We start from the raw sequence: 12,987 nt of genomic DNA on the forward strand, positions 1-12,987 counted from the left end.
CGATGTTTTCCTTCACCACCGACAACGAGATGAATTATAAACACTGCTTGCCTGGGTTTGAACTCGTTATCATCGGTTAAGATGCACGCGTTCTAACCACTGGGCCATCTCGACACGGACGATAAAAAAGCGTGGAATTAATACTTTACTATGAAAGAGTAACTACTGAGTTACTTGTGGTTTCTTCTCTCTAACTTCACTTAATACGAGTTGTTAAATGACGATTCATTCTCATTCATTCGAGTGCTTGTAAAAGCCTATTTCGGTTTTCACCAATGGATGAAGTGAAAAACGAGAATGTATGTGTCTAATGCATTATTATTTTTGAGTAATCTGACATTTTACTATGTCTGTTGTATAAGAGCTGTCTTATATACTTACAAAATGACTTATCAATAATTATCTTTAATAATGTTAACAGGCTATATAGGTTTTTTCTTTTTCGTTTGACACAGTTTACTTGTATTCTAGAATGATCTCGATTAAGTTAGAACGATAATAAAATCCTATGACATCGTTACATTGTTTGCTTTTTCAATATTGACCTATCATTATGGTAGGATTTTGTGCAAGCCCGCCTGGTAAGGTATCACCTATTCCTCATGTATTCTATCGAAGTAGCAATACTGGATGAGTAAGCCAGGGTAAAAATATGCATAAGGGACATAATATCTTAGTTATTTTTGTTTGTAATGCATTGGCGATAACATCTGTGGTGGTAAATATTATCTGATGGCACATAAACCAATACAATTCTATGGTTATAATTGCGTAAGTTACCTCTGTCTGTTCACGCAGACGTTCTATTCACGCATAAATCACTGTACCGATTTTGATGAAATCGAGTATGGAGATAACTTGAGTACAATAAAAACCCTGACGAGTAAAGCCACAGGATCGGCTAGTGTACATTATGTTGCGAATAAAGCTGAAATTGCAAGCTACAAAGTATACAGATGTAGATTTTTTCTTATTTGAACGCGTTTATCTCTGGATCTGCCAGGCCGATAACAAGTAATGTTGCTTTAGATAGTATATCTGTTGAGAAGCGTTATCTGTAATGTATGCGACACCGAGTTTGTTGATTTGATGGTTTGCTGGATGAACTTTACGGATTAAAAGGCATTTTGGTGACTTGCAAATTTCTTGTATCGAATTTGGAATTCATTTTCGGAGTTCTTAAAATTGACATCCGAATTTTGAGCTGAAATTTGGCACATAGTTTGATATTACTCTTGCTAGTTTTATCATGAACTTTACGGATTAAAAGGCATTTTGATGACTTGCAAATTTCTTGTATCGAATTTGGAATTTATTTTCGGAGCTCTTAAAAGTGAGAACCGAATTTTGAACTGAAATTTGGCACAGAGTTTGATATTGTTTTTGCTTGTTTCATCATATCGTTTGAATGTCATTATGTGCCTCATGAGAGGAGAGGGTGATAGATATACCCTATTACACGGTTCCGTCTCGCGACAGTACTCCGTTCCTGATTTATTAAAACAAACATACATAACTATACTTCAAGGCTAGGGTACTTTTTCCAACGTTACGTTAAGTACCGTTCACGGACGATGATAATGAAAGATGTTTCTCCTGGTAGGCCTTTTTCAACTCGTTGAAAAAACGCTCTCATGCATTTCCCAACATGAAGTTTGGTTATGTGGGGACTCGTCGATGCAGAGAAAGCCTTTTCTGCTCCAGCTTAATACCCAATAAAAGCCATCGGTAGCTATTCCAGTTTCATCAGGGTCACAGGGTCGCTTGTGCATACTACCCATCCTAACCGTTCGGTAAGCACCTATGTCACGACCTCCGTGATCGAGTGGTGTGTACACCGGTTTTCATTGGTACGCCACTCCGAGGTCCCGGGTTCGATTCCCGGCCGAGTCGATATTGATTATCATTAGTTTTCTATATTGTCTTGGGTCTGGGTGTTTGTATTACCGTCGTTACTTCTTTCCATAACACAAGTGCTTTAGCTACTTACATTGGGATCAGAGTAATGTATGTGATGTTGTCTCATGTTTATTTATTTATTATTTATTATGTCAGCCCAACATCAGAAAGAAAGAAAGAAAGAGAAAGAAAGAACACTTTTACATAACATCAGCCCTCTCGATCCAGTCCTAACGTTTGTCTGATAAGCCTCCTGCGTCACCCTTCTCGAACAAGTGACTCAGGTGAAACGAATCCGCCTTCACTGTCAGTCCTGTAGAAAACTCCAAATCTTCCCACATTTGAGTAAGGCCTCACTGATTTGCACCTTCGTCTACGAAAATTACGAAAAAAAAATAATTAAATGCGAAATGTATTTTTAAATAAATATGTTTTGAAAGGTTGCCCATGACGTAAATCTGTTACCTCATTCCGATGACGTCAGAGTTGATTTTGGAAGGATAAAATAATCTATATTAATAATATTATAGAGAATTGAACTCTATTATTATAAAAATAAACACGAACATAAGAATAACAATAATATTTGCATATGAATTTATATATTTATGACGTCGATGCGTTAAGCGTGATGCGTCTAGTTTAAATGGTTCCGTATTTTATTTAGTATTTGTCGCCGAAATGGCCCAGTGGTTAGAACGCGTTGCATCTTAACCGATGATTGCGTGATCAAACCCAGGTAAGCACCACTGAATTTTAATTTGCTTAGTTTGTGTTACAATTCATCTCGTGCTCGGCGGTGAAGGCAAACATCGTGAGGAAACCTACATGTGACTAATTTCAACGAAATTTTTACACATCTGTATTCATCAACCAGCAGTGGAAAAGCGTGGTGGAATATGCTCCAAACCTTCTCAAAGGGAGAGGAGGCCATAGCCTAGAAGTTGGAAATTTACAGGCTGTTAGTGTAAAAATGTAATCAAAATATACTTGTATGTAATGTACCTGTTGACTTCCAGGCAGGATACATTACATACTAGTGTATTTAACTAATACGATTGAATTTTTTTTATGTTGAAAAAGAGTACCTACTGTGTTTCTTGGCGGTTCTTCTCGGTAGAATCTACTTCCCGAACCGGTGGTAGCTTCACTTAATTGTAAAATGACGATTCAAAAGTGTTTGTAAAAGCTCACTTGAATAAAGTTTATTTTGATTTTGATTTTTTGATTATTCCAAGCACTTTTGAATCGTCATTTCACAACTATATTAAGTAAAGCTACCACTGTAAAATACATAGCTAATCAAATATAAATCCTTATTATATCTTTACTTAGATTTGCAGTTTAGCCAGCGTTTGCAATGTAATCGTAAAATGTGTGTATTTGCGACATCACATTAGAAAATTTTATTTTAGAAATTATCAGTGTTTCTTTACTATATGGTCCATGTATTATATACAGAAACCTTCCTCTCGAATCACTATATCTATAAAAAAAAACCGCATCAAAATCCGTTGCGTAATTTTAAAGATCTAAGCATACATAGGGATAGACAGCGGTGAGCGACTTTGTTTTATACTGTGTAATGATTATGTACAAAAATATTCCTCTCAAATCACTCTATCTATTAAAAAAAACCACATCAAAATCCGTTGCGTAATTTCAAAGATCTAAGCATACATATGGACAGTCAGCGGTAAGCCACTTTGTTTTATGCTATGTAATGATTATGTACAAAAATATTCCTCTCAAATCACTCTATCTATTAAAAAAACCGCATCAAAATCCGTTGCGTAATTTCAAAGATCTAAGCATACATAGAGACAGACAGCGGTGAGCGATTTTGTTTTATACTATGTAAAGTACCTACTACGGATATATGAAGGATATGTGGAGTACTACGGATCCCCAGCTGTGAATGACATATAATTATAAACAGACACACCTCCCTATAATTAAATTAAGATGTAAGAGCTAAATGATATGTGAAATATTTTTGTTTATTTGTAGATATAAATATATATTTATATTTATAACAACATAAAAAATATAGTAAATTCCATGATGACGTGGTAATACTTGGTGGTAGGGCTTTGTACCACCCACTCATCAGTTATTCTACCGCCAAACAACAGTACGAAATATTGTTGTGTTCCGGTCTGAAGGGCGAGTGAGCCAGGGTAACTACAGAAACAAGTGAAATAACATCTTAGTTCCCAAGGTTGGTGGCGCATTGACGATGTAAGGAATAGTTAATATTTCTTACAGCGTCATTGTCTATGGGTGATGGTGACCACTTACCATTAGGTGGCCCATATGCTCGTCCGCCAAAAAAAATATGGTCGCAGGTTCAAATACACTTGTTATATAATTCAATTCGTGCTTAGAGGTTTATCTTATGTATCTTATTACATAGTCAAAGGAGAATGCCCAAAATACTATGGACTTTAGTATCGCCACAAAATTTTTTGTGTCAACTTTAATTCATGTTTATTTTATAGTGATAATGCTACAGAAACATATAAAAATAAAACAACATGGCTAAAACTCCGGAATTAATAAATATAAAAGTATTATTAATAAAATAAAAGTAGTTGTTAAATCTATATTAAGGTATGCTATGGTTTAAAAATAAGCCCAGCAGTGACAGCTGTTGAAAGAATGAAAGAGAAAGAGTCAGATGGAGAGAGAGAGAGAGAGAAATAAAACAATTAGGCAATATACAAAAATTATTTTATTTCATATTAATCATTTATATTCTTCAAAAATATAACAATATTCTTCAAAAATGTTATCTAAAAATTGGGCTGGTGCATTTACATCATTAAACGTACGCGCCTGCTGATCTCTTGGTTTAATTGCCGTTTCTCTGATGAAGTGACAGGTGGGTTTTCACGTCGTTCACAATCACTGTGGTTAAATTATAAGTCACAAGGTAAACTCTGCAAGGATTAAAAGTATAACTAAAGCAAAGGAGTCTCAGCCTCACAATCACTTTAGCTTATACTAACACCAATGCTGTTATACACGTACTAAAATATTACCACGAGCTTAAAACCACAACAACAACTACAAACAATGAAAACAGTTACTGAGTGACATATTACTCGTGCTGCCAGACAGAAGTAAAAGTTATTATCGATTTAGTTATCGATTATTTATTTATTATCTGTTTATAAATTGTATCTAAATAAACAAAAAGTCTTTTTAATGCATATTGCATATATTATAATAGTGTTATGCATATTTTAAGTATTTTAGATAAAATGTAAAAAATTCTATTATATGTATATTGGAAATTAATTTTAAAAATAAGAATCGAAACTCGCAACGTCATCATAATCGGACTGAGTTGATCGATTTTATAAATATACAATGTAGACGAAACAACTACTTTTTTTTTGGTTTGAAGTTATCCGGAGATATTATAATGTCATCATATTTAAAATAATTTGTTTAATTTTACTTTATAATAACTAAGTTTATAAAAAAGAGACACAAGAAGATTTTTTGCGATACTATTATTGGGCATTCTCCTTTATGTGTAAATATTTACTAAAACCTAAAAATTATCTAAGTAATATAAAAAAATTGAATTTCTATTGAAATAACCTCTTTTTTCTAAGTGCGTATTGCATACATATACGAAAATAACATTTTTTTTTTTTTTAAATTGTCCATTTGTTTGTTCCGGCCAAACTCAGGAACGTCTGGAACAATATTGATGGGACTAACACTGGCAAATAACTGTTAATTCTGAAATTGAAAGTTTATGATTTTTGTTCTATCGTCCTCACTACATCGGTTTTTGCCATTATAATTGTGCACAAGATAATATTGTTGTCAGTTACTGGATTATTTTTGCAAGCCGCTATAAAGTGACGAGTATACTGTAGTATAATGTGTTTACATATCATTATAAGTTTTTTTATTTCTGTAATAAAAAAAATATTTGGCTAAATTTATCGCCCCTCTAAATCTACCGCCCTAGGCTCCAGCCTACTTAGCCTATTGGTATATCCGCCACTGATCGTCTGATATACCGCGCGAGTCCGACTGCCTTCGACCGCTGATATTCTGCAATCAGGTCGCCCTAAGATATCCTATCGTAGCTTGTATGAGTGTATGTTGATAATATAATTCATATATATACATATACTAGCGGCCCGTGACGGTTTCTCACTTATGTCCACCCGGATATAAGTTTTTATTTATATATTATTTTCTGGCATTTTTAACAATTGTTATATTTCAAATTATTTACACACAAACCTTAATAAATTACATACCTAAACCTTCCTTATGAATGCCTCTATCTATTAGTGAAAACCGAATGAAAATGCGTACAGTAGTTTTGGAGTTTATCGCGAACATACATACGGACATATATACTGATTAATATAAAATCCACTGTCATGTGTGATTATCACACACCTGGGTGAGTGCTTGATATAAGCATCATGTTGATTGGTTTATTATTTAAGCTGTGAAAGCCTAATAAATTATTTATATAAGCTGTTGATAACACTTAATCTATAAAATTGAATTAATGCAACATATAGTACGACATATCTTAGATATAGCATCGGCAATATTCGCAAAACCGATCACATCCGAACTTAGTATGCTATCCCAAATTACCAATACTTACTTCTCATGTGAATATAATCTTTACGCAAACGAAATAACTTGTAATATCATATGACCTAATATATTCGTCAATTTGACGCGTCGATTTACATGCACTTGTGTCGGGTTGAACTGACGCGGGAATCTATAGCGATGGATAGCGTCGAATGGCGCGATGGTGAGATGTTTCTATGGGTTGTGTGAATCGGCAGTGATCGGTTTTATTGAATTTGCCGATGCTACATCTAAGTTGTGTCGTACTATATAATAATGTATATACATTATATACATATTATAATGATTAAACTTTGATCGGTGGTAAATAAACATTGTCGTCAGCTGCTCGCTTGACCACTGTCGAATAATTAATAAAACATACGTAACGAATAACCCGTTGGTTTTACTATCGTTATCACATGCGTATGCGCACATATGTGGAATTTGAACGCATCGACGCTCATTCGGTACGCGGCCGTCGTCGCGTGCGGACGTGTCACGGTGTCTCGTTATAAATGTTTTCAATCGATCTACGTATAATAATCGAAGTGTCGGCAGTGATTATATATTATAATTTATTTCTTTATAAAATAATCGATTATATATTAATCAATGTATTGGACGTTGGACGTTTGTTGAGTTTGGATATCGACGATGATTTCTGATATGGATTAACTTTTATTTTTTTAATTTAATTATTTATTCAATCTGTGATACTAGTGTTATTGATATTTATTAAATTTTACGTTCGATAAAAATGGCGGAAAGGAGCGACGTGATAACAATTCACCGTGTAAGTTGTAATTATTATCTATATCATATAAAGGGCGGATTTGATATCTTGATTGCCGCCCCCCCATAATCATGATTCTACTTGGTGCCTGAGTTTTGTCCCAACTCGTCTGAGTAGGCACCAATCAGCATTACCAAGTATCATTGTCTTCCTGTTTGAGGGGTGAGTGAGCCAGTGTAACAGGCACAAGAGTCATAGCATTGTTTCCAAGGTTGATGGCTCATTCTCGGTGTATAGATCTTACTTAAGAATCTTACAGCGCAAATGTATATAAGCGGTGATCACTTACCATCAGGTGGTCTATTTGTCCAAAATTTATTGTTGTGTAACTCATTACGAACTCCGTGGTTGAGTAGTGCGTACACCGGTTTTCATGGGTACGATTCCCGGCCAAGTCGATTTAGAAAAAGTTCATTTCTTTTCTATGTTGTCTTGGTACCGTCGTTACTTCTGATTTTCCATAACACAAGTGCTTTAGCTACTTACTTTCAGATCAGAGTAATGTATGTGATGTTGTCCAATATTTATTTATTTTTTATTTATATTTTATTTATTATTAATTTATTTAGGTTTTGACACATTTTCAGTGGTTATATAAATATAACAATAAGAAACGTTATAGTGTTTCTTTGACCTTTTTAGTCACGTTGAAATTTAAGTATTCGCTGATTTAAATCACTAAGAGCATAGACTGTGTAGATATATAACGTAGGTATATACAGCAAATTCGTATGATAAAAGTCGAGTATGAATCGAATAATTAATCGTTAATTTTAAAATTTAATTAAATTTTTGTACAAAAACTTAATACGTGTTATTTATAATGTAATTAACTTTTTGTTCATTGTTGACTGTAATTATTGCTTGTCCTCTGAATATTATTGTGTGTGAATAAAGGTGAGACGGTTACTAGCTTATTAATGTAAAAAATCTTTGTTTTGGTGGACGTTTGTTACACAATAACACCAGAACGGCTGAACGGATTTGATTGGAATTTGGCACTTAGATAGATTATAGTCTGGAATAGCACATAGGGCTTAGTGCTTATAGTGATTTCTCACTAGCATATGTGAGTATTTAAACATTTTTACAGACATACCGAAGGGTCTATACCCAATATTATGAGCAGACCAGTTTGTAAAATAAAAAATAAAAACAGATAAATTATGTGTAGCGTTACCCCAAAATAAGAAACTATATGACATTTTAACATTAACAGTCTAAATTTCCCACCGCTGGGCTAAAGCTTACTCTCCCTCTGCGAAGAAGGTTTGAGGGGTTGGTGGATAAATGTGGTTGAATTTCGTTGAACTTACTCACATGCAGATTTCCTCACGATGTTTTCCCTTACCTCCGAGTTCGAGATTAATTATAAACACAGATTAATGATATAATGTTATAAAATTACCGAAATATACAAGATGAATGGGATTTTCAATAAGTTATAAGTTTTCTAATGGCGTATGCCTCATAGCTGAATTTTCCTCATAGGGACGATGAATGGGGAATCCATTAATGTTTAGAATTTCCTGTTGGTAATTCTAAACCAATTTTGGCCAAGATCCCGGCGTCCTGCGGTCAATAAAAGTTTTATTTTCAAAATAAATATTCTGACTTTTCGGATACATTCAGAACCTATAAGAATAATACTAAGATTAATAATTCAGTAACTTGGTGTTAAAAATTAATAAAATATTGAACAATTAAAGTTTCTTTGTCTATTCAAACATAACAGTATTCTGTCAAAGACATAAGTTTTTATCCTAATATGCCCAAAGCCTCCAATAGGTGATAGGTAAAATGATGTTTAGAATCTAGTGTTATTGAAGAAAACACCGTATCATCGCTTACACTAACATCGTAACTGAAAGAGAACAAAATTATGAAATAGTTATAATCATCTCCTAGCCTTACGGAGTACACATTTTGATTTCAATAGTATCCCTGAACTTTAAAAATAGCTAAGTATTATCAAAAAAACAATGTAATATCAAGAATATCTTCAACATAGATAAGAATCGCATTATGTATATTAGAAATAGTAGAGGATCTAAAATTGATGCTTGTGGTACACCTATTTATCTTCGTTGGTAAAACGCACTACGCGTTTTTCTTACTTAAAGAGCTCCGTTACTTTATGTGAGACTTGCTGGTGCCCAAAACGCCGAGTGTGCGCCCCGGCACACCGGAATTCCCACAAAAAAACCACAGCGTTACCCTCTCCGTCTCATCAGCGGGCGCCACAGGATCGCTTTCGCATGCTACCCTGACGATGCTTATGGTACACCTTTTATAATTCAAGTAAACTTTTACAAGCACTTTATAATCATAATGTAACATCTATATTAAGTGAATCTACCACTAGTTCGGACAATCGATTCTATCGAGAAGAACCGGCAAGAAAATCTACTTACTCTATTTTAACAATTAAAAATAATCATGTTAGTTAATATTCAATATCAAAATTATATATGTATGTAATTTGTCATAGTCAAAAACCTTTATTCAAAATAGAAGTGTTTACACTTTCTTATTGATAGTCGAAAATCTACCACCAATTCGGAATTTAACACCTAAGACCTGAGAAGAACCGGCGAAAGAAACTCACCGGGAACTATTTTTGTTTTTTTTTTTTTTTTTTTATGTCATGTTACAATATACTTTAAATTGGAAATTTACAGGCTGTTACTGTTATTATATTATTGTTATTTTTTTTTAAATTGCTCTCTAAACTACCGATTAATGGTCAAGCCGCTGGAAATTTATGCCTTCAACTTTATGCCTTATCTTATTTTACAGTGTCTGTTTTATTGCAAACTCTCGACACGCCCCGGCTTCGCACGGGTGCAATACTGATACTAAATATTCTACTGAATTTGTTTATTCACGACACCACATCAGAAACTTCTAAAATTATCTTTGAGTTTTTTTTTTTAATTATTATAATTGGGAAACATACAGTATACACCACATACATTATACAACAATTAATTCGTTCACAGACCAATCAAGTTTCCACTTAAAACTAATTCATGCATTAAACAAGCGATTTAATAAATTATAAATATTAATTATGCACACACTGCACACATTAGCAACACACTGCAAACTAGTAACTAATATATATATAATATAAAAAAAATTATAAAAAACAATATACAAAAACCTTCCTCTCGAATCACTCAAACCGTATTAAAATCCGTTGCGTAGTTATAAAGGTTTAATATATATACATAGGGACAGAAAAAGCAACTTTGTTTTTATACTATGTAGTGTTGTAAGTTGCGAATGTTCAAGTATAGAAGCGTGTGTTATGATATTCGTGAAAAAAGAAGAAAATAAGTACATATATCAAAACATTCTTTATTATATATACATATATATACTTAGGTCTGTTTAGGTATCAACCACTTCTTAGATATTCAAACGCACACCAGCAGCCCTCAGTATTGTTGTTGGAATGGTGAGTGAGCCAGTGTAACAAGGTACATAACCTCTTACTTGGCCAAGGTTGGGCATTGGTTATGTAAGGAATGGTCAATACTCCTTTCAGTGCCATTGTCTGTGGGCGATGCTGACCACTTCACTATTAATGACCTATTTGCCCACAACCTATATCCTAAAAATAAAACTAAAATATAAGGCTGCTTGTTCGAGGAAAACCCATACGAGAATTACTATTTTCCTCTTAAAAATTTTCAGGGAAAAATTATCTGTATGTACTGAGATAAGCATTGTTATGTTGTTTCAATTGTTATCGACCTATGTATCTACGATTGTGAACAATCTACATAACGTTCAGTTAAGGCTCTATTCACACAGTCGGTTTTATTGTATACTAGCGACCCGCCCCGGCTACACACGGGTGCAATACTGAAACTAAATATACCACAGAATTTGTGTATTTACGCCATCACTTTAAACTTTTGAAATTATCAGTGTTTCTCTAAAATTACTTTTTCGTTCCCAACGATCTCATTTCGTACATACTTTCTAGTGTAATATTGTCAGAATTATTGTTTCAATAGTTTTTGATTGACATCTATATAACAATAATAAAAGCCACTTTGAGGTCCCGGGTTCGATCCGCCGAGTTAATGTAGAAAAAGTTCATTAGTTTTCGAAGTTGTCTTGGGTTTGTGTGTTTTTGGTGCCGTTTGTGGTTCCACAACACAAGTGCTTCAGCTACTTACATTGGGATCAGAGTAATGTATGTGATGTTGTCCAATATTTATTTCAGTCAAATATATCGACCTGTTAGTATGTAGAGCTCTCCGTTTTAAAGTTTCGTCGTTTAGGTTTAAAAAGGCTGTGATTATGGGTTTTCATGGCGCATGTGCACTTAGAGCAATTTTGTCGTTTGCAGATATTACGTTTATGTAAACGTGTGTTTTAAATCTAGCTGGATCTGATGATGTTTTATTTATTCATAGGTTTAGGTTTAAAGATTATTTATTCTCATAAAGACAATTATATTACTTACATGAGAACATAATTGAAAAAAAAAAGATACAAACAATTTACAGACATTCGTTGTCGTACTTACATTTATCGTTTGTGGAAATAACATACAAATCATTAAATAATACATAAACAAAAATCACCTCGATTTGAAAATAGCAGTACTCCATTTACATACTCTGACAGATGTGTTTGTAATAATGTAATGAGACAGTTGCTTTCTAAATTTGTCGAGCGAATCAATATTTTTATTTTATTTTTATTCATCCATTTCTTAGACTTAGACGTCCTACTAATCCATTTAATATAATAAATGGGAAAGTTTGTTAGGATGGATGTGTTTGTTATTCTTTCAAAAAACTACTGGACGGATCAAATCAAATCTTAACTCTTTATTGTAAACCAATAAAAAAATAATTTAGACACGATTAAGAAAGATACACAAGGGGTGGCCTTATCACTAACAGCGATCTCTTCTAGGCAACCTTAAGGTAGAGGAAAGAAACGTATAGAAAGAGAAGGATTTAGATGAAATTTTAAAGTAATACATCATAATAACACATAGGGTACGATGTATAATATAAATATTAATAATTTATAAAATAAATAAAAAAGTCTAAAGCCAGGACGGGTTGTTAGTATATGATAATGACATTATTACTAAAAATTTTAGTATAGTACGAGACAACGTAGATGTAGCATCGGTAATTTCAATGAAACCGATTACTGCCGATTTACACAAGCAATAGAAACAGCTACCTATCGCGCCATTCGACGCTATTCGTCGCTATAGATTCTTGCGTCAGTTCAACCTGAGACAGCAGTTGCATGTAAATCGACGCGTCAAATTGGCGTATATATTAGGTCATATGATATTACAAGTGATTACGTTTGTGTAAAGATCGTATTCACATAAGAAATAAATATTGATAATTTCGGATAGCGTACTTAATTATATTCTACTATAGTCTTTTGGCCAATGTTAAAACTATTTTTATAATCACCTGTTAGATCAAGAGATTTTCGCCTTTAAACGGCAGTACATAATAATATTGTTTCGAGTCGTTAAACTATAAGCTTTGTTAAATACTCCAGTTAAGGTCAGGAGAAAGGACGTTTTGTATAACAATGAAGTCTTGAAGTGTAGTATACCTAAAATGATAATGATTGATAAGTGATACAAGACAAAGTCGCACGGCCTTTGGACG

The 12,987-nt window shown here is 33.5% G+C and overlaps 1 protein-coding gene across 3 annotated transcripts in view; it reads left to right on the forward strand.

Moving 5' to 3' along the window:
- LOC124541763 (pantothenate kinase 3) overlaps positions 1–12,987 on the forward strand; it is a 52,864-nt gene that overhangs the window by 11,336 nt on the left and 28,541 nt on the right. Inside the window, exon 1 of one of the 3 annotated variants that reach the window (XM_047119710.1) lies at positions 6,990–7,318. The exons of the other annotated variants lie outside the window; for them this stretch is intronic. Within the exon in view, the coding sequence (XP_046975666.1) occupies positions 7,283–7,318 (36 nt within the window). The 5' untranslated portion in view covers positions 6,990–7,282. Of the gene's footprint in view, positions 1–6,989; positions 7,319–12,987 lie in introns of those variants that run through there. 3 annotated transcript variants of the gene reach the window in all.

This window comes from Vanessa cardui, chromosome 28 (genome assembly GCF_905220365.1).
Source record: "Vanessa cardui chromosome 28, ilVanCard2.1, whole genome shotgun sequence".
Lineage (NCBI taxonomy): Eukaryota > Metazoa > Arthropoda > Insecta > Lepidoptera > Nymphalidae > Vanessa > Vanessa cardui.